Here is a 23,490-nt window from a genome sequence, read left to right as displayed (position 1 = left end):
TCACTAATATTCTCTAACACCTCAAGCACAGATTCCCACATGAGCATAAGACGTACTAATGTTTTGTGATGTGTACCCCATCGTGTATCACCAGCCCTAGCAAGACTAGTTTCTTGGTTTTTCCCTCTTCCAGGAGTTATTTCACCACTATCTAATTGCTCAACAAGATTATCATGATGTTTTTGCAGAAGTTGATCTTTTCTCTTGCAAGAAGCACTAACAGTATTGACAACCAAAGTGACATAATTGAAGAAATCATCAGTTGAAGCACAACATCTAGCTACAGCAACTACCACAAGCTGCAATTGATGAGCAAAACAGTGGATGTAAAAAGCAAATGGATTTTCATTCAATACTAGCCTTTGTAACCCATGAAACTGCCCTCTCATGTTTGAGGCTCCATCATATCCTTGTCCTCTAATCTTAGCTATAGATAACCCATATCTTCCAAGCATAGAAACTAATGCTTCCTTAAGTGAAGAAGATGTGGTGTCAGAAACATGTTGCAGGCCAAGGAACCTCTCAATCACACTTCCTTTATCATTGACAAACCTATTAAACAAAAAGCAACATAGTGTTAATTACATACAACAAAAAAGAACAAATGAAATACACAAACATATAGTATATACCTCACAACCACAACCATTTGTTCCTTAATTGATGCATCACGGGCTTCATCGACGAGCACTGCAAACCAACGATCTCAAATTTCACTCTTAATTAATTCACTTGTCTCCTCTACACAAGCCCTAACCAAATCTTTTTGAACTGTTGGACAACTCATTTGATTATTCCCTGGAGCATTTTCACCGGTCACAAGTGCAGCTTTACTGTCTTTCTTTCTATACCAATCGCATCTCCAAAAAATTCCCTTTATTTTTTGATGTTTTAGACTCATCGTGTCCACGAAATGCTAGAGCTTGTAAAAGGAGAAATCTAGCAATGCCTAACATTATGGTTAAACAAGCTTTATATGCCTCCTCTTCTGCTGTAGTTGTTACTGTCCAGACATGTTGTAGACTTTGCCTCTGATTGTTGAAATCAATTGCTCGTTTTCTTGCTGCACTATGATAGCCACCTATTGATTGAGCATGATTGAGCAAAGAAGCCTTTCCCTTTTTCTAATTTGAAGGGTCGAGATGGCGGACTAGAGGGGGGGGGGGTGAATGGTCCTTTCTAAAAAATATCGCACCGGCTAACCGAAATAAATGCGGAATTAAATCTATCGGCCTAGCCAAGACTACACCCCTCTATCTAAGTTCTCTAGCACCTTGTAAAAGATCCTAAACAAGAAAACAAGGTGCTACCTTAGCAAGAGCTCACCTAACCAATTCAAGACGCATGGTCACACAAACCTATGCAACTAGTACTTTGCAAACTGGGGGAGCTCCTACACAAACTAGTGAGGCAAAGCGCACAAAGCCTAAGGTCACTAGCAAGCTCAATAACAAGGCAACTAGTGCCAAATTAGAGAGCGCAACTTACTTAGCTACACAAACTAAGCAATGTGACTAACAAGGTTACACAAACCGAATTAGCCACGCAAGGAAACTACTTCTAGCTACACAAGCAAGAAGGTAACTAGCAAGCTACACAAGCTTAACTAATTACAAAAGTAACTACACAAGCACAAGTATATAAAGAATGTAAATACAAGCTCGTGTATAGCGAATGCAAACCACCGAGAAGAGTAGACAATGTTGACACGATGATTTTTACCGAGGTTCACTTGGTTGCCACCAAGCTACGTCCTTGTTGTGGCGATACACCCACTTGATGGATCACGAGCTAATTGGCATTCCAAAGCCAAACCCTCAACGGGTGCCGCACATCCACTCTCAAGATGGGGATCCTCCAAGCCACAAGCAATCCACTAGAGTTTCTCTTCGCGATCCCCGCGGGGTGAGCACCGTACCCCTCGCAATCTCTTCTCCGGAGCACCGCACAATCTCCTTGCGTGCTTCGACGGAGTCACAAACCACCAAGCCGTCTAGGAGGTGGCAACCTCCAAGAGTAACAAGCACCATCGACTTGCAACACGAACACCTAGTGCCACTCGATGCAATCTCTCAATGCAACGCACTAGAATCACTCACTCGCTATTGATTCACACTCTTGCAAGCACAAGTGAGTTAGAGGCTTTCCTAGCACTCCCCAAGCATAGACACTAAGTCCCAAGGGTGCTCAACACCAGCCAAGGCCGGCCACCACTTCTATTTATAGCCCCAAGGGCTAAACTAGCCGTTGCCCCTTCACTGTGCAAAACACGAGGGCACCGGACGCTCACAGGGAGCCATCGGACGCTCAACCCCCAGCGTCCGGTGCTCAGACGTCAGCCACATGTCACTAGCCGTTTGAACTCGACCGTTGCCGCCAACGGCTACTGCGCACACGCGCCTACACAGCACCACCAGACGCTCTACTGCGTCACACCGGACGCGTCCGGTGCACACCGGACCCGTGCGCAGAGAGCTCCGCTAACTCGAAGGGTCACCGGACGCGTGCCACCGGACGCACCCTGAGCGTCCGGTGCTCACCGGACTCATGCGCAGCGAGGGTCGCTAAACCGCCCGCACACCGGACTCACTCCGGTGCATCCGGTGCACTCTGCACACCTGCGCCATAGACACCACACCGGATGCTCTGGACCAGCGTCCGGTGCTGCCAACACCAGCATCCGGTGAGTGCACTCCCGCAACTTCTCCAAATTTCCCACCGGCGCAATAGAAAATATGCACTTAATTTTCTCAAAAGCAGCTCGGCGGGACGGAGAGAGGAACCCACACGCCTCTCAACCCTAGGAACTCCACCTCCTTTGTAAAGTGTGCCAACACTAATAAGTGTACACCACCATGTGCATGTGTGTTAGCATTTTCATAAACATTTTCCCAAAGAAGTTAGCCTCTCAACTTGCCATGCCACTCGATCCTAACACGTATGCAAAGTTAGATCGCTCAAGTGGAACTAGATGACCGATATGCAAACAAGTTTGCCCCTCTTGATAGTACGGCCATCTATCCTAAATCCGGTCATAAACTTCTCTACACACCTATGACCGGTGAAATGGAAATGCCCTAGGTTATACCTTTGCCTTGCGCTTTCCATTCCATTTCCTCCAATGTTGATGCAACACATGCACCAACCAATCACCAAATGATATGATCCACTTCATATCATCACGTAACCGTATTGGTTCATCGATCTTGACCTCACTTGCTCTTCACTGTTGCCTCGGTACATCGGCGCCAAGTCTTGCTCTGACTTGCCCTTCACTCTTGCAACTGGTCCATCGAGCCAATCCTCATCTTGATCTTCTCCACCTTGGTCACATGACTCCATGTCATGTCTCATATGCAATGAGCTCCTCCATCATCACATCATCACCTGTGGACTAATCTCCTGTATATCTCACATAAACACTATTAGTCCACCTAAGTTGTCACTCAATTACCAAAACCAAACAAGGATCTTTCACAATTCCTAAACCCTACTTTGTTGAATGCATCATTATCAAAATCACTTATTTTTGGTGGCTTAAAGAGGAAGCAATAAAAGTAATAGGCTGCATTCTTGGCAGGACTGTACTATAACCAATCAAATTGAGAAAACCATGATTTAACAAAACCTCTGGTTTGAGTTTTACCCCTGTTTTTTCATACTCACAATTTGGTTGATATGGACCCATATGTATGTATGCTCTCCTAGCATCATCCCTAATATCTGGATGAAATTCATCAATTGGCTTTCTAAGACCTGGATCAGCAACTATATCATTCGTATCAAGCTCAATACGGGGTCTTTTTTGCTCAACTCGACTCTTTTACTGGAATCATCTTTCTTAGAAAAATATTTTTCCATTCTATAAATTCAAACCAATCAGTAAATCAGTAATGGCCTCAATCTAAATCTAGTCAGTATTCAGAGGGATCTTCTCACCTTGCTTGCGTTACTGCGTAACCCTAGGGCAGTAGGGCTGGCTGGCTGGGTGCTGGCCACTGGCTGGCCTGGCCGCACTAGTGGGCGCCCCGCGCCTGGCCTGGCCGGTGGCCGCTGGGCGCTGGCTGGCCGGCTGCCGGCTAGGGGCTGGCCTCCCTCGCTGTCCCGGGCTCCCGGCGGTCGGCGCGGCGGCGCGGTCCGCGGAGGCGTGGAGGTGGAGCAGCGGTGGCCGGTGGCGGCCGCGCGGAGAGGGGAGGGGCAGAGGAAGAGCCGGCCGGGGCACCAGGCAGCAATGGTGGCGGCGGTAGAGCGGGGCGGGGGCAGCGCAGCGGGCGTCACAGGTCGCGGCCGCGAGGGATGCGAGCGGGAGCGGGCGAGCGGCCGTGAGGGATGCGAGCGGGACTGCGGGAGCGTGGCGTCGTGTTTTTTTAGGGTTAACCATTTTTGGGCCGGACTGAAGACCCGCTCCAAACAAATTCGGCCCACGAGGGGGGCTGCAGCCCTCCCAGCCCCCCGTCCGTCCGCCACTGCTCTGGCCCACCACTTCCATGAAGTTCTAGCAGTACCCTAATCAATTCAGAGCTTGTACGAGAATGGGATGCAAACCACATACAACATAGGTGTAGTCATGGAGCAAATACTACAAGCGAACAAACAAAAAAGTATCAGGAAGCGCTCATATAATAATAAAAATAAATAAGCATTACTCTCATATCATACATGCCATACGGCCTTGTTTAGTTCCGAAAAGATTTTGGATTTTGGTACTGTAGCATTTTCGTTTGTTTGTGGCAAATATTATCTAATCATAAACAAACTAGGCTCAAAATATTCGTCTCGTAAATTACTAACAAACTGTGCATTTAGTTTTTGTTTTCTTCTATATTTAGTGCTTCGTGGATGTGCCAAAAGATTTGACGTGACGGAGAATCTTCAAAAGATTTTGAATTTCGGGATGAACTAAACAAGGCCATATATCCATAAAGTTGAATGACACCTGCCTCTCGCTTACTAGCAGCACATTCAAAGTATGCTGAACTAAAACTTGTATCTTCATTTGGGACCAGGAATACGGTTCTCAATCCGCTCAAGTGCCTGCAAAGTAAGATGCACGGCTTCGAGCTAGGCACCAATCTTGGTCACCAATGGTCGTCCAACCTGGCCGATTTGCTGGTGCACCTAATTATTGTGCCTAACGGGATGTCGAAGGCGAGACTGCACGTCCATATCTTGCCTCCATTCGCCTCCTGACAGATCATATTCTCGAAGATGTCATACACCCCGAGCAACCATAGTGCATGGTCCACTTCACTTCTTTTATAGTATGTAATATATTAAATAATCATACTGAATAGATGTATATAAGCAAAAAGTATATTAACATACAAAAACTTATAATATTCCATACAACTGATGGGTCTGGGTTATGCGGGATCGGAGGACCCTTTCTACTGATGACTCGAATGGAACATCGCTAGGGTGAAAACCTAGTGCATGTGGGTGGGGAAGTGATCCACTGCCATTCATCATAACTAAAAAAACTAAAAAAACATCTTAATAAATATAGAACCCCCATATAAATATATCATGCAATATTATATATTAGAAAAACATATAAACAATAAATCATCATGAGATATATGCATGCCAAGTAAACTTAAACATTTTGCACATTTTTTGAATGATTATTAACTCTCGTGAAGAAATAATATTGCTAACAAAGATCTAGAAAACAACAACATATTCATAATCTAAAAAACGTTAAAATCCACATATTTAAATGTTTCTATGCTTATTCATAATTAAAAAACATTAAAATCCACATATTTTAATATTTCTATGCTTATTCATAATCTAAAATAACCACATATAGTTGAATATTTCATAATCTTAAAAACCAACCACATATCCATAATCTAGGAAACAAAGATCTACAAATGATGCATAAATAAAAATAAAATCCACCATTATACAATTAAAAACCACATATTTGAATATTTCTATGCTTATTACAGAAGCATCAAACGATCTACATTATTATCAATGAAATATTATATTAGAAGATGAAGTTGCTAACCTTTGGAAGATTTGGAGATGAAGCTAGTGACGATCGAGAGCAAGAACTTGCTGCCTCAAGTAGGGCTGGATATCGAGCCAGCTCGGCTTGTTAGTGGCTCGGCTCGTTATAGCTCGTCTCGTTATAGCTCGGCTCGTTATAGCTCGTTATACAAACGAGATTGAAGGCTGGCTCGGCTCGGCTCGTTAGTGAGCTTGAGCAGCTCGTTTGGCTCGCGAGCCAAATCATAAAAACATAATACAAAGAGACTATAAATGTATAAAAAAAATTGAGCAACAAATACACATACTTAAAATGAACTAAACAAAATACTTATAGCTTTAACAATTCAATAAACAAACTAGAGTTTTGTCCAGCCAGCCCACTACGACCACGACTGTGACTATATGATAGTCATACTCATACAGTTTAAGCATCATCTATTGATGGATAAAGTTAGGGATTCACGAATGGGCTAGGTCGAGCTACTGAGAAATATTTGGACATATAGACGAGCTAATTTTAGTTGCTAGAATGATAATTGACTGGCTTATTATGGCTCGCAAACAGCTCACGAGCTGGCTCGTTATAAAACGAGTTAGCTTATTATAAAACGAGTTGAGTTCGAGCCAAGCTATTAACGAGCAAGGTAGCGAGTTACGAGTTTTTTGTCTAGCCTTAGCCCCAAGAAAGAACAAGATGAACACAAGCAGGCAACCGAGATTTGACCACCTAGTCTCGTCATGGGGGAACAGTGTAAGCAGGTATATATACAGGTGGGGACCTTTAGTCCCGGTTGGTAGAGCTTATTAGGACTAAAGAATAAATCTCTAATCCCAGTTGGAGCCACAAACCGGGACAAAAAGGTTGGCTAGACCTTTGGTCCCGATTGGTCTTCTAACCGGGATTGAAATGCAATTTTTAGTACCGGTTGGAATCAGCAACCGGAACTAAAGGTCCCCAACAGCTGTAAAAACCTGCTAGGTAGGGGACTAAATTTCCTATCGCTCCCTGACCAAAATTTGCCCGAGACTAAATCTAAATATAAAAAGTTTGTGTGTATATAATATATATTAGATGGAGGGAATAATTTTTAGGCAAACTAATGAAAGACCGAAGACTTGTGCTAGCTTTTATTTGCATTGGCGGAAATCCCATGGAGTGTTAGGGTCCGTCCATCTGACCATAACTTACTGCTTATATTTTCTGTATACTTTTCCCGCCTACATATATAACTACCCACCTTAGGTCTTGTTTGGATGTTGTCGTATTCATCTTAATCCACATGTATTGGAGTGAATTAAAGTGGAATTTAATTTAAGTTTCAACCCACCCCAACACATGTGGATTAAGGCCTTGTTTAGTTCCAAATTTTTTTGGAAAATCGATACTGTAGCACTTTCGTTTGTATTTGACAAATATTGTCTAATCATGGACTAACTAGGCTCAAAAGATTTGTCTCGTCAATTCCGACCAAACTGTGCAATTAGTTTTTATTTTCATCTATATTTAATACTCTATGCATACGTCTAAAGATTTGATGTGACGAAGAATCTGAAAAATTTTGCAAATTTTTTTAAACTAAACAAGGCCCAATGCTAATCCGACTACATCCTCCTTAACGGGAAACCATCGCGTCTGAACGCTCGTACCAGATGCATCGGCCAAACGACGCGCAGCTGGAAAAATAAGGCGCGGGGGATGAGTAGCATACGGCGCGGAAGTCGACGCCACCACCCACGTAGTACGTTACTTTCCTTTGTTTTCTTATTCTTCTTTATTTAACTTTTCTTTTCTTTTTTTATATCTATTTTTTTTCTTTTGGTGCTTCATGTGGAAGGTAAGTTAGTTTCTTTTGTTTTCCATTTTGTTCTTATTCTCATTTCTTTATTTTCCTTTTATTTTATATTTTCATTTTTATTTACATTTCTTTTTTGTTTTAAGTGATTTTTATTATTATTTTAATTTTCCATTTAATGTTTTTTTATTTTTTGTTTTATTTTATTTTCTTTCCTTTTTAATATTTTTATCTTGAATCTTGATTTTTTTTAATTTTGTTTCTTTTTTGTTTCGTGTGATTTTTCATTATGCTTTTCATTTTTCATTTTATTTTTTATTTTATTTTTTCTCTTTCTTCTTTTTCATGCATCATTCATTTTTTATTTTGAATTTATTTATGATGTTCTATGTTTTTTTTATGTTCATGTAGTATACATGTGATTTTTTTATGTTCTCCTATCATACAAAGGATGTTTGGTGATGTTTTTTTATTCACATGGTATACATGTAATGTTTTATGTTTTGCAAAGTTCGCGTGTGACATATGCGATGTTCTATAATATATTTAGTGATGTTCACTTAGTGTACATGTGATGTTCTATGATATATACGTAATATATATGTGATGTTTTATAATTTATTTAGTGATGTTTTATGTTGTATTTAATAGTGTTAACTTAGTACACATCTGGTATTCTATGATGTATTTTAGTGATGTTTATATAATACTAGTTAAATGCCCGTGCGTTGCAACGGAAGCAAAATATTCTAATACAAATGGACAATTGTGATGCAAATATTCCAATACTATAGCATTTGCTATTAAATCATGGACTAATTAGACTTAAAAGATTTGTCTCATAAAGTAGTCACAATCTGTGTAATTAGTTATTTTTTAGTCTATATTTAATACTACATACATATGATGAAATATTCGATAGGATATGATGTAAACTTTTGGGAAAGGAACTAAACAAGGCCTAAGTCATTACACAAAATAAAACATCTTTATATTTTAAATTTTAAAGTCTAATAATTCATCTTTATAAATAATCCAACATACGACAAACCCAATGTTCATATAATCTCAATGAATAATCCAACTAGTCGAGCTCTCTATTGGCTTACCATTGTGAGTTAATCCTAGAATGCTCTGTCGTGGTGAATATCACACGATAGTATATACACAAAGACACGGATCACCAAGCACTTGTATCATACTCCCTCCATTTCAAATTATAAGTCATTCTAAAAATCTTGAAAAGTCAAATAACCTCCTTGACCAAAGTTACAGAAATAGTTATAAAGACTTATCAAATTAAATAGATATACTATAAAAATATAATAAATGAAGAACTTAATGATACTCAAATGATATCATAAGTGTTACTATCTTATTATATAAATTTGGTCAAACTTAAGATGTTTTAACTTTTCAAAATTCTTGGCCTTATAATTTGGGGTGGAGGTAAAGATGAGCAACGGGCCGGCCTAGCTCGGCACGACACAGGCCCGTATGGCCCGCGTGACACCAGGTCGTGCTTCTACAGGCCACTGTGCCTGCCTGACAGCCCAGGCACGGCCCGGGCCGGCCCAAAAAGCACGAGGCACAATAGTCCTTCGAGCCGGCCCATGGCCTGCTATATGAAAAACACCAAATTTAATACAGAATTTAACAAAGCATAAGTCAATTACATTCAAGTCACAGACATTAATACTTCACAATTCACATAACACAATATACTCACAGATTATATTTCACTTACCAAAAGTTAAAAGTCTCACACGTCACAGAACCTGATACTTCAAGTTTTACAAATTTCCTAATACCGGGCCAACACCGTGCCTGCTGTTAAAAGTGGGTCGAGCCATGCCGCCCGACAGGCCGAGGGGTCGGCCCAATGCTACGTGCTTCGGGCCAGCCCGGGCCCGGTTAGGATCGGGCCATGCCGTGCTCGGGCCGGGCCAAATCACCGTGCTTTAGCCGTGCCTTTGGCCTGCGGCTGCATGCTCAACTTTAGATGGAGGGAGTACAATACAAAAGAGACATTAAATCCTTTATAAAGACAAGTGCCTTGCCACATGACTTATTTTCTCTTCTAAACTCTCTTCTCAGGCATCACAAAGCATCTCAAAAAACGATTTGCAGGAAAAGAAAAGCAAGTGGTGGTAGTAGTATTAAAGATAACTCTCCAAACAAAAAAATACGCACTTTATGTCTTTATCTTAAACTTGTGACACTACTTTATTTGCAAATTAAAGAAAAAAATAGGTCTGGAACATGTTAAGTTTCTAGAAAATCATATAGCATCAAAAATAAAGTCCAGTGTGTGGAACACATCTAGTTTTATCGAGTACCAATTTGTTCTGCTTGTCACATTGCAGGAGTTTATTGGTTGTAGGATTATGTTTTCAGAGATTGCAAGATTTGAGCAAGTGTATGTACTACAGACTACATATCAATGCAAGTGCCACTATTGCAGGGAGCAAATAGCCATAAGATATCTTAGATATTGTGCATGCCTGATAAGAAACAAAAAAAATCTTGTAAGTGCTAGATATGTAAGCTCGGCTGCCTAATGCAAAAAATAAATTATACTTACGCCAAGGAGCACAAGCAGTGCATGAACTGAGTCATTACAAATAATCTAATGTAAAAGTTTAGTGTTGGCATCTCTATGGCTGTTTAATCCAACAGCATCATGGTGAATAGGAGAACACATGGATGGGCGTATAGCTTAATGTCAATGAACTTTAAGTTATAAAGAAAATGAGTTGCGCCTATTGATGACAATGTCAATTCAACTTCGTGTGTAAGGACAAGCATTGCCTTATGTCAATTGACCTTCCTGTGTAACAACAGCAGGTCCCATTAAGCGCAACACCAAAATGTAGACAACAGAAGGCAACTGTATGAAGATACAGGGCTAAAATATCAAGGCAACACCGAAATGCAGATAGCAGAATATACTTCAACGGCTGCCTCCTGCTGCACAGTGCATTCAGATTGGTTCGCTGGCGTGCTGTTACCCCTTTCAACACTTAAACTATGCAGGGAAAGAAGGAACAATCCTCGTCCATTTGCTTCTCCTTGCTGGAACAGAAAAAAGATGGGAGTTGGCGCACCTATCGATCTCAAACAATCTCAAAATGAAGCAAATCATTTGAAGCTTGGTTTTCTTTAAGTGCAGCCAGCCCTACCTAAAAAAATAGGCTAGTTTTCACGGTCAAAGCTCAAGTAAGCTCTTTGGCAGCTCGTTGTGCCATTGTGAAAAAGCATAGAAAAAGAGTGATCCGCAGACTTACTAATGTTCTCTGGCCAGGCCCGGGATTCATCTCCCTATTGTGCATCACATTAAGGATGTGCTTCCTATGCTGTTATAGATCACCTGTTTGGAAAGTTGCAGGCAAATAGAGTTAGCTCATTTGGTCTAAGAAAACAGGCCGCAAGCAGTAGTAATAATAAGAACTAAAAAGTGACAATGGACCATACTCATAATATTGTTGTCCTCTGTAAAGCTAAAGACATGAAGAAAAAGACAATATTTATCTGAATTTGGCCATAAAAAATGTGACTCGGTTCATGAAATTGTTACTGAACTGAACAGAAGCAAATCAAAAAGACAAGCTAACGTTTGAAGATAAGATAACCTTTTCTAATCAATTCATCCACTGAAAATAGATACGATTCATCCACTGACTATGTGCAGGATGAGATTAATGGAGACAATTATATGAACAAAGGGACAACGATAACAGGATAGGACCAACCTGCACCCTCCACACCTCCTGGCTACGGCAATGTCTTCCCTTCTACACAACACTCATATAGTAAGACCAACCATATTATTAACTTGGTAGAAAAGGAACAACTTAAATATCTTGCATTGAGAAATCAACAGGTTGGGGGTCCTGGCAGATATTTGTTTGTTAACAGGCAACTAGAGTTTCTAACGGAATGAGAAATCAACAGGAATTCTCTATGATTTTGATACTACTTCAGAAATGAAGCACACGCATGAGATCTGTGTCTTGCATTGAGAGAAGAAAGGCTACAATTGCGAAGTACAATGAACATACATGGCCAGAACAACAACCTTACAATTGCAGCAGCAAGTTCGAGCAGTTGCAGAGGGCAAGGGGTCGAGATGGATGTACGAGGCGTCCTCCGGTTGTTGCTGCTGCTCCACAGAATGCGGCCGCTCCTCGTCGGCCACCGTGGAGGAAGGATGAGCGGGCCCTAGGGTTCCGTCCGAGGCCCGAGGCTTCGTGGGCGGTGGCCGGCCACGGTCCGGCGGTGGCTCGCTGGCTGGGGCAGGGGCGCACGTGGGCGTCAGCGGCGGCACAGGGCGTGCACGGGCAGCGGCGGCGCAGGGCGTTGCAATGGGAGACGTTCGGCCCTCCCGCTCAACCAGCGGCGACGCACGCAACATCCTCGGCAGGCGAGGGCTCAAGGGCGTCCAGTGATGGTGTTCTGCTGGTGTGCTGGACTGGGAGCAGAGGAGGGGACGGGGGTGCGTGGGGATGAGCTGCCCATTGGGGTTGGGGAGGCAGGAGAGCTCCACCAGATCGATGATGCGGAGACTGATTCGGCAAGGAGAGAGGAGAAGGCTTCATCACGGCTTCACCATGCGATGGTAGACGCGTCCTCGTGACGTTTTTTTATATAGGAGAGATATATGCGGTGTATGTATATTTAGTGATGTTCATTTAGTACACATGTGATGTTCTACAATATATTTTAGAACGTTTGAAAAGTATCTATGTGATGCTTTTTTTAATTATGTGTTTTTAAATTTTCTTATGTTTTTGCTCTATATTTTTTATTTTATGTTATTATATATTTATTTTTATGTATATTATAATATCCCTGAAACTAGAATACTTAACATTTTTATTGTGAAGGTGGAACATTATTTATTGAACCTAGAACATCGTTTTTTCAACAATAAAAGAAAATGTTCTACTGTTACAGAATAATGTTTATTAATAAAATTTTATCTAAATATATTTATGTGGAATTTTGTTTTAAAGAATTTATCGTAAAAAAAATGATGACATAATCAGAATATAATTTAAATATTCAGTTGAGCCGCTAAAACTTTTTAAGTTTAGGTACCATATGTATATACAGTGGGCCATGCTGTCAGCTGAAAGTACCAGCGCGCAGGAGCATATCTGGACGCGCGGGAAATGAATTTTTTTTAATAAAAGGTCTCCCCAGCTTTATTATTATAAAGCTAACAAGTTTAAAGCGTTCAACAGCACAAAAGCGAATCCAAAAACTCCAGAGCCCTACTCAAGGAGCACAAAGCAATCCAACAGCGGTCGCCAAAACAAAACACTCTCACTCCACAATCTAATTCCTATTACATTGTAGAGTTGACATATCTCTTGAGACCACCAAAGGCTGAGCACTTGATTGATCCAACCCTGATGAATCCACAGTCCACTTGATCCGCGGGGCTAAGCTTGCTTCGTTCTCCACCAAACAGATCACCCGCTCCACCTTTTCCTGAAGCTCCAGTTTGAACATCGGCAACCAGTTTCTCAGCAACCTTCCCAGCATAACAAACACCTTTTTCATTCCACTCCATGGTATTCCCTGAAAACACAAAGAATTACGCAATTTCCAAATTACCCAGATAACTGCTGAAGTAACAATATTGCACACCATATACTTTTTATTGGCTATCCACAAAGACGCCACAGATTCAAAATCAGCCCCCACTACTTTGTTCAAACAACCAGATATGTACTCCCAAACATTTCTGGCAACACAACACTGAAAGAACAAGTGTGTAATAGACTCTTTCTCATTACAAAACAAGCAAGTAGGATCATTCACCTCTCTTCTTTTAGCTAGGTTATCTCTAGTGAGCACTCTATTATTAGATAAAAGCCAGAGAAAGAATTGTACTCGCGGAGGAATGTTCAGCTTCCAAACAGCATGAACAAAGATCGGGACCACACCCCTATGCTTAACTATAGCATATAAGGATTGTACAGAATACTTTCCAGAGGAGCTATAAGTCCAAAGTATTTGATCCTCCTCATTGAGTGTAATACTCTGCACAGCTGCTTTTAATTCTTCCCACATACCCATGATTCTCTCAGAGACATCTCTCCTAAAGGAGAGTTGCAACTCTTCACCATTCCAAACTTCCCTAACAGTTTTTCCATGTTGCTCATTAATAACATATAGAGGCCAGAAAAGGATAGCAAGGCAAGTATTACCAAGCCACCGATCTTCCCAAAAACGAATTTTATCTCCATTCCCAATCACCCATCTCACACCCATATGTGCTGCCTGCATAGCCCAGATGACACCTTTACAAAAAGGTGAAGTTCCTACCTCAGAGTAGCAAAAAATATTTGGCTTTTTAGTCTTATATTTGAAATCAACAATTTTTGTCCAAATAGAGTCATTATTCAGATGGTACCTAAAAATCCAGGAACTTAGCAAAGCCAAATTCAAACTTCTCACATCAGGTATTCCTAAACCCCCATATCTTTTTCCTGGGACACCAACTGCCAGTTTGCAAGATGATACTTATGTTTTTCCTCAGTATTGTTCCAAAGAAAATGTCCCATGTGGGAATTAATCATGTCAATAGCCCATCTAGGAAACTTAATAACTGAAAGAAGATATATTGGGATGCTAGCTAGACAAGACTTAAGTAGGACCAGTCTACCAGCATAGCTCAGCAGTCTGCCCTTCCAGCCAGCAATCCTTTTTATAATTTTATCTATCACAGGTTGTAGGTCTTCTCTTTTCAACTTAGTAAAATGCAAAGGAACTCCTAAATACTTTATAGGAAACTCACTCCTTTTACAGCAAAAAATTTTGGCAAATTCATTAGCTCTTTCATCATCCATACCTAACACCAAAAGGTCACTCTTATCATAGTTAATCTTCATACCAGACAAATTTTCAAAACAAACTAAGAGCCATTTCAAGTTCACTGCTTTTTCTAAACTATTCTCAAGAAAGAGCAGGGTATCATCAGCATACTGTAAGCTTAGAATACCACCAGGTTCAGTTTGTGGTTGTAGACCAGAGATCAAATTTCTTCTAGCAGCTCTCATGAGCATTCTAGTAAAAACATCTACAATTAAATTGAAAAGGAGTGGAGATAGGGGATCTCCCTGTCTTAACCCCTTCCCAGGTTTAAAAAAGGAACTATTCTCATCGTTAATCCTAATGCAGATAGACCCACCTCAAACTACTTTTGAAATCCAGCACCTCCACTTATCACCAAAACCTCTGGATTTTAACATTTCCTCAAGGAAATCCCAACTCACTCTATCATAGGCTTTCTCATAATCAAGTTTAAGAATAACACCTGAATCTTTCTTCCTATGTACCTCATGGACTATTTCATGGGCAGCCACCACACTTTCTAAAATGTATCTACCTTTAATAAAAGCAGTTTGGTTAGAGGCAATCAGACGATTTGCAACCTTGATCAGTCTATTGTTCAAAAGTTTTCCAAAAATCTTGAAGCTACAATTCAGGAGGCTTATAGGTCTAAATTTCTTCAGGATTCTAGCATCAGGTTCCTTAGGAATAAGGGTAATCATAGCAAAGTTTAGTCTGTCTAGATTTAACATGTTATCTTCAAAATTCTTAACTAAATTCATTAAGTCATTTTTAATAGTGTCCCAAAACACCTGGTAGAACAGAAAAGGAAACCCATCTGGCCCAGGAGCACCATCAGAATAAGAACTGAAGACTGCCACTTTAACCTCAGCTTCAGAGAAAGGAGCTTGTAACATAACATTTTCCTCCTCAGAAACTTTCTCACCTTCATCCCAGAAGTCATGGCTAAGTGTAACTCCATTCTCTTCTTCCTTTCCAAACAAAGTTTTATAAAAAGACACTGCATGCTTAAGCATGTCCTCATTCTCCTCAATCCACCCCTCAGGACTTTCCAATCCTGGAATCCTTTTCTTCCTATGTCTTTGATTGGCCACTGCTTGAAAGTAAGCAGTGTTCCTATCTCCTTCCTTGATTCTTTTTTCCCTAGATCTTTGTCTCACTTTAATTTCCTCTAGCCTCCACAAAGCCTCTAAGTCTTTATTAATACTATCCATCCTATCCCTATCACACTGGTTTAAAAAACCCTTTTCTTGTTTAATATCTAAATTTTCAAACTCCTTAAGGAGTTGTTGTTTGAGTTTCTTTACTTCAGCATTCCTATTCCAGGACCAACCTTTCGTTTTCTTTCTAAGGAGCCTTAGTTTGAATTGCCACACATCCACTGGATCAGTAAAAGCACAAGATGTATTCCACACCTTAACCACCAAATCCTTGAAATCTGGTTGCTCAAGCCACCACTTTTCAAAGCGAAAGATACTAGGTTTCTTCCTTTCACTACAATTCAGATTCAAAATCAAAGGCACATGGTCACTATGTCCCCTAGCCCTAGTTGAAACAAAAGCAAGCGGGAATTTTTGTTCAAAGTTACTGGAACAGAAAACTTTATCAATTGCAGCCATAATTGGTTGTTTTTTATTATTAGTCCAAGTATAGACTCTATTTGAAGGTTTCAACTCAATCAAACCATTCCTATTAATCCACTCATTGAATAAATCTACCCATTTAACATTCACTACGCCATTATTTTTCTCCTTACAGCAAGAAACCAAATTAAAATCTCCCCCAATAACAGTAGGACCATCCCAGTTAGCTAGGAAGGTTTCCAACTCTTGAATAAACCTCAACTTTCCATACTCATATGGAGAACCATAAACTACGATTAGTCTCCAAACAAACTTATCAACAGAGTTCTTAATCATTACCGAAACACAAAACTCCCCATTCATACAGGCCAACATTTCAAATTTTCTATCATTCAAACCCACCAAAATCCCCCCAGCAGAACCTGTTGCCGGAAGGGAATGCCAAAAAAAATCCTTATGGATGTAAGAAAGAAAAGACTCATTAAAAGTCTCCTTTTTTGTCTCTTGGATACCCACAAAATCTAAACTGTTATCTTTAACAAAATCTGCTAGGCACTGAAGCCGACCCTCTTTATTGAGGCCCCTAATATTCGAAAATGCACCTATCATTTTTCACACATTCAGAATTATTCCTTATGCTTTCAGAAGCTACTCCCACCCAAGTTTTAGCATTATCCATAGCTCTATCCTTTAAAGGATCAGTAGCCAACCCATTCAGAAGAGGAAAATCTTCAACTGATAAAGCAATATCTAAGTTATCAGGGAGGTTAACCTCCGGATTGCTATTTACAAAATTCTCCCTATCCCTCTTTTCTTTGTTTTTCAAATTATCCAAAATCTCACTAACCTTTTTAGTATCGTTACCAAAGGACAAATTTACAGACTCCTCTTTTTTAATAACACTTCATTGCTCTCAAAAGCAAAAGAAGTTTTTTGTGTCATACCTTTGATCGTGTTTCTGTTCTCTTTGAGATCTTGTGCTCTCTGCATAATAGTCCTCCCATCCTAAGGAACTCTTCTGGGACGGTCCACCCTGATGGTAGGACCCCATTGTCTTTTTTGCCTCTTTTTTGCTTGTAAATTTCCTCCTTCTTCATTCAGATTTTCCAGTCCCTAGGTTTTGTGTCCCTCTTTTCCATTGTAATCTTCTTGATTCCCATCAGAAATCTGCCTTCCTGTATCATTTATAAGCTCTTCCAGAGAGATTTTTTCCCCTTCAGTTAATATTCCAGATTGTGACTCTTCCTCAGATTCAGAATCCTCAAGCTCCATTCTCCTTAGCAGATTTGTGCATTCATCATTCATGTTTTCTGATTGTGCTCTTCTCCTAAACTCTTCCCATTTGGAGTGATTTGATTCTTCACTAAGCAGCTGGTAGAACTTATTCCCTCCAAAGTGACAATCAGAAAGCTGACTCAGATAAGCTTCAGGTGTGTGGAACAATCCATCTTTAACCTCTTTTGTCTTGATTTCTTTCTCAATATCCATATTAACAACATTTTGGTTAAAACCAACTTGAGAGCTATCTATTTCAGCAACAGGAGAGGTATCATCAATGACCCCACAAGTGTTGCTATCATTCAAGATATTTTCAGCAACCATCTGCTCCCCATCAATGGTAGCTTGATGGTCTTGCACATCTTTTACTTCCAGTATTGACATCCCATTTTCTATATTAGTCATGCAAGCAATCAATTGCTTCTCCTGACCAAACACGTCAGAATAATCCATCCAAATATTAACTGTTCTAGCTCCAGAAACAGACCCTTGTTTATAATTGGTAGCAGGTGCATGTCCCTTATCCTGCATACCCTTCCTAGCATGACCATCCTCATCATCCAACAGGTCATCATCATCATCATCCTCAGCATTACCCTTCTTCTTGTCATCACCATTATCACCTCCATTGTCATCCCCAGGTTGTTTAGGATCATCCTTCCTCAACCCCTCTACCTCAAAAGACACAACAAACAATTCCTTGTTCATCTCATATAATCTATCTTGAGGTATCTTACTGCTATCCCTGCAAGCTACCTAGATTCTGACCACCTCATAGAAAGTTTTGAAGATAGTTGTCCAATCCACATCTACCATCAGCCCAAAACCTGAAGCAATCTGAGCAAAGACCTTCCAGTGACACCACCTAGGGGGAATCCCCAGAATTTGCACCCACACTTCTTATAGAGTAGCAAAAGGATCAAGGTCACCAATCCATTCTAAGACTCCCACTTGCACCCCATCTTTCCTTAGGTTGAATGAAGGATAGTTTTTAATATCAGACACTTTCTTGTGAGCAGGAAAACGCACCAAAAATTTACCAGGTTCAAGCTCCCTAATCTGCCACGACCACTCTTTGCAGTAAATCTCAGAAAGCTCAGCCTCTAACTCTGACAAAGTAATATTCCCAGTTTTGACTCTTACCACACCACAATTGGTCAAATTTAACCACTGAGTAGACTCTACCGAAGGTATCTCCACATGATAAAAACCTAAGCCATGACTAGAGTTCCCACATAAGCAACAATCGGATGATCAACTTTCCAGGACGGCCAAGCATTCATATGATGACCCGCGACTCCACATATGAAACAAATCTTAGGTCTCATACAATTTCCTACGAAATGTCCTGGTTCCCCACAATTGTAACAAGTCATTTTGCGATACCTTGGATCCAAGATCGGTGCTTGATCCTGATGTTGATTCATCAAGCCACCTCCCTACGCTGCTCCCCTCCGAGGTTGTTGTGGTTGTTGCTACAGGCGCTGGATAGGTTGCTGCTGGCGTTGTGGAACCCCTTGTTGCCGAGGTGGTGGGGGTCGAAACTGATGCTCTCGCCCCTGATCCACCGAGCTCTACCCCTGGTACGGCGGGAATCGTTGATGTTGCGATCCAGTAGGTCGGGTAGGAGGGGGACGTGGACCTTGCAGGGGCCTTTTAGGCTCCGGTTGCCACACCCATCTCCCACCTTCAGCCATCGGACGCTTGAGGATCTCGACGAAGGATTCCCGCCCACCTCCCTGTCCCCAGAGATCTCTCGCGAAGCTAAGCTTGACCGGCAGTTTATAGATCCTATCCTTGCTGCTGACTGGAAAACAATCCGTCGGAGAGACGCGCTTCGACTCAACCAGATCACGCCGGATCTAGAAGAGACGATTGTCGGAGTTGGAGGAGGGGATTTTGTTGGTGGAGGAGGGTCGAAACCTAGGTTTCCGCAGCGGCGGCATGTCGACCACCCACAGCTGGCCAAAAAACTCCTCTATCACCTCCTCCTGCCCTCGAATATGCTCTGGAATCTTCGCCCCCTCCTCATCTCCACGCGTCGCACCTCTACTTGCTTCGTCTCTGACCGGTGGGGAAGAGGATGAGGCCCTCCCCTGACGCGCGGATTCGGCATAGGCCTGGGGCCGAGAAGTCAGCCATGGAGGGTGCGGCCATGGCGGAGGTTCCTCTCTCCGACACGACATCGCACTCTGGGAAATGAAAAATTCTATCCGCGACTGGTTTCTGTCGGGCCGCCCGGACGCGAAGAGCCCCCCCGGGCACCTTATTTCACTCAAAAATCAAATTTTTTTTAAGATTCCTCGTCAAATCAAATCTTGCGACACATGCATTGAGTACTAAATATAGACAAAAAGAAAAACTAATTATACAATTTGTCTGTAATTCATGAAATGAATCTTTTAAGCCTAGTTACTCCATAATTAGACAATATTTGTCAAATAAAAACAAAAATACTACAGTGATCTCACCCAAAAAATTTTGGGAACTAAAAAACTCGCATTGGCAAATAGAATAGGACGTACGCACAGACGGATGACAACTGTCCCATCACATGGGTCCTACTCATGCATACATACAAATAACTTTTAATGAATTAAAAAAGATATAACTTCTAAGCTAAACATTAAAATTAAATTCTGATTATACCATCAAATTTCTTGCAACAAATCCTTCAAAACAAGATCTCACATAGATAAAAAATTATTAATGAATATTTATCTCATAAAGATAGAATATTTTCTTTTATTGAGCAGATACAATATTCTAAGTTCAGAGAATATTGTTTTGGCTTTATAAAAAATGTTGTCGGTTTAGAAGAACAATATTCTAGTTTTAGATTCATGAAATTTGTACTATAACATACACAAAAATAAATAAATATATGATGTAAAATCTAGAGCAAAATATAAGGAAAAAAATAAAAACATGTAACAGAGAAAAATTAAAAAACATAGATACTTTTTAAGCATATTAAAATATACTATGAAACATTACATGTGTAGTAAGTGAATATCACTAAATACACCATAGAAGATCACTAAATATATTACAAAACATCGCATATATATTACGTGAACATCACTAAATACATCATAGAACACCATGCATATGTGTACTAAGTGAACATCACTATATATACCATGGAACATTACATATATACCACGTGGACATAATGAAAATAGAACATTACTACATGAGCATAAAACAACAACATAGAACATTATAAAAATAATATGAAAAGAAAAGAAAACAAAAAATTAAAGAATCGTAAAAGATATAAATAATAATAATAATAATAATAATAATAATAATAATAATAATAATAATAATAATACTAATAATAATAATAAAAAACACATAAAAATAAAAAATAAAACAAAAAATAATGATGCAAGAAAAGGGAAAAAAGAAAATAAAAATTTAAGAAATAAAAAAAGAATCAAAGAAAAACATAATTAATAAAGATACAAACGAAAATAATAAACATAAATCAAAAGAAAAAAAAGATAAAAATAGAACATCATGTGCGAAAATAAAAAATGAAAAAGAAATAAGAAACATGATTATACAATTAGTTATTTTTTTATCTATATTTAATGTCCTTACTGTGCTATAGTGATTCCTGCATTAGGAGTGCCCTTACTGTGCTCGGATGTGTGGTCCCACGATGAAAGCCCTAGTTTGGTTTGGATAATTGATAAAATCTAAGTGTACTAATTAACCTTTGTCATAAGTGAAATACAAAGATAAGTTCGTACACATCAAGTGATGGAGCTAGATGATAGTCATAGTGATGGAGTCAACCAAAAGATAATATTCAAGTGCTCCAACTTAGAAAAGAAGAAAGATAAAAACAAAATAAGCTCAAGGCAAAGGTATATTTAAAAAGGTCATTTTATTTTGCCACTCAAGACACCATAGAGGGTGTGAGTTGATTTAGGGTAGATAACCATACTATAAAGAGAGGAATCTTTAATTGCAATGGTTATCTAGTGTCACTAAGTATGAGTCTTATTTGCATATACCTAGCACTTAGTGATATGGTAAGATACATGAGAAAGCCACAGAAAAAATATTTATAAAAGCTAACATAAGTGTCCAATTTATTTTGGAATATTTTGGTAAAGTTAGCAACTTTGACAAAGACTTGAAGTAGTGCTGAAAATTCATAGGAGGTGAACTGCTGTCCAAGTGGAAAGATTTTGCAAGTAGCTGAAACAAGATAGAAGCAGAGCAAGCAAGTGAATGCAATTGCGAGAAGCTTAAAGGAGTCACAACCAGTTGAAATCAGTTAAAAGGAGCTAGAACGGCTGCATGGTGACTACTGCTAAAAATAGAAGATGAAGTTTGGCTCAAAAGATGGACAACAAGCGGTGGTGTGCTCTGATGGGCAAAGGAGCTGCATGTGTGCAGTCACAAAAAAAAGAGCTGCATGTGTGCATGCACGGTGAGAGCGCAGGCTTTCATAGCTTCTGCTATTCTGGGTATGTGCTTATGTGGTTGGAGCTCATCTATTTAAAGTATGTGGGGCCAGTCTTGCATGCAGGATGGGAGAGCATGCCTACCTCTCATCCTCAATTGTTCAAAAATAGGTAGAGTTATATCATGCATGACCAATTTGAGAGTACGTGAGCCACCCCTTTTCTCCTCCTTCTCGTCTCTTCCACACTGCTACAGTACATCGAGGCGAAAAGGAGGCGGAGTGAGTTTCCGGCGGCGATTTCGCCGGTCATCTCCCTCTCCGGCGGCCGTTTAAGTGTCAGAGAGCGTGATGGACCGGTGAATCACCGTGCGGCTGTGCATAGACTAGGTAGTGTGTTATCTAGGTCTAGGGTTTGCTGGGGAGGTGTCATCCTCTTGCGGCTTTGTCTTCCTGGCGTCGCTGGCGAGGCGTTGGCGGCGGTGGCGCAGGGGAATAAGTTTTCCCGGTCATGTCCACGCTCCCTTGGCGGTCTCTATAGTCAAGGGTGGGATTGGGGATGTGGGGATCTGGCGAATCCCCGACGTAGGTGTCGACGCAGCCGATTGCTCCATCGACTCGTTTGGGCGAAGGTAGCGGCGGCGCTTTTGGTCAAGGAGACAGCGACTGGTGTGGGCGATGTGGCTTGCTGGAGGGTGGATCGAGCTCGGTCTTCCTGCGACGTGTGTCGTCACCAAGCTTCGATTTGGAATCGGCGGAGCCTGGGGTGGATTCTCGGCCGATGTTTCTCCCACGGCGTCATCCCAGCCTCGGTGCTGGGTGTCTACTGCGGCTTCCTTCAAAGCTTTGATGCGATGGGCTCCTTCGGTTCTGGGGTGGCCATGGTGTCTTTATCGACAACGACAGCCGGCGACGGCGGCGGTTGGTGGAGACGTCTAGCGATTTCGGGAAGCACGGGGTTCTTGGATCTGATTGTAATTTCTTTATTTTTGAGGGGCCTTTGTGCAAGATGGCTGAGACAGCTGTCCCTGTATCCTCGAGCGTATCTGTATTCGTATCTGTACTTGTACGCTTTTTCTTAACAAATAATACAGGTATGTTCATCAAAAAAAAATTTGAGAGTACCTAGGGGTGATATTGGCGTGCCCTTTGAACGCTCGTGTCCTCCATTTTCTTCTTGCTTGTGTGAGTCGTTCTTCTCCTGGAAGGTAGGCACGTCACCTAGGTCCTTCAGTAGGGGCACCTAGTACCTGTGTTGTTGTTGTTGCCCATTGTGGCATAAGGCACTGGTGCTGTCCGTTGGAGAGCTAGCTGGCTAAGCAGTTAAGACATATCGCTTTCTTTCTTCTCTCTCTCTCCTCTCTCTCTCAGGAACACAGAACAGAATACACTCCTATTCTTATTACTTCAGAGAAAAGAGAACTTGATCTCTCCTCTCCCATCTTTCCAAGTACTAATTCTACGAGAGATTTTTGAGAGGCCTTCGTGATTAATCCAGTGAGCTCATGAGCCTCTTTTCTTTCTCTCACTGCTTGGTGCTCATCTGAGA

The 23,490-nt window shown here is 40.9% G+C and overlaps 1 protein-coding gene across 4 annotated transcripts; it reads right to left on the bottom strand.

The window, feature by feature from the left end:
* On the bottom strand, positions 10,509-12,399 carry LOC110436853 (ena/VASP-like protein). Of its 4 annotated transcripts, none has more exons than XM_021464434.1 (4): positions 11,872-12,399; positions 11,546-11,587; positions 11,081-11,163; positions 10,509-10,975 (listed from the first exon to the last, which is right to left on the bottom strand). In XM_021464434.1, the coding sequence occupies exons 1-3, from the start codon at positions 12,205-12,207 to the stop codon at positions 11,125-11,127; spliced, it is 417 nt and encodes a 138-aa protein (XP_021320109.1). In that variant the 5' UTR covers positions 12,208-12,399; the 3' UTR covers positions 10,509-10,975; positions 11,081-11,124. The 4 variants fall into 4 exon arrangements, with proteins under 4 accessions (XP_021320109.1, XP_021320110.1, XP_021320108.1 ...); XM_021464435.1 differs by having other exon boundaries at positions 10,509-10,868; XM_021464433.1 differs by having other exon boundaries at positions 10,509-11,163.

The sequence above is a fragment of the Sorghum bicolor genome, chromosome 7 (assembly GCF_000003195.3).
Source record: "Sorghum bicolor cultivar BTx623 chromosome 7, Sorghum_bicolor_NCBIv3, whole genome shotgun sequence".
Taxonomy (NCBI): Eukaryota; Viridiplantae; Streptophyta; class Magnoliopsida; order Poales; family Poaceae; genus Sorghum; species Sorghum bicolor.
This window is presented reverse-complemented; position numbering and strand designations above follow the sequence as displayed.

Bases quoted from the DNA above. Each gene is read 5' to 3' on its own strand.
- LOC110436853 (XM_021464433.1), bottom strand. From the start codon at position 12,207: ATGTTGCGTGCGTCGCCGCTGGTTGAGCGGGAGGGCCGAACGTCTCCC. The intron at 11,588-11,871 runs GTTGTTGTTCTG...AGTGTTGTGTAG, and splicing joins CTTGCTGCTGCAATTGTAAG to AAGGGAAGACATTGCCGTAG. The intron at 11,164-11,545 runs GTTGGTCCTATC...CTTTCCAAACAG, and splicing joins AGGAGGTGTGGAGGGTGCAG to GTGATCTATAACAGCATAGG.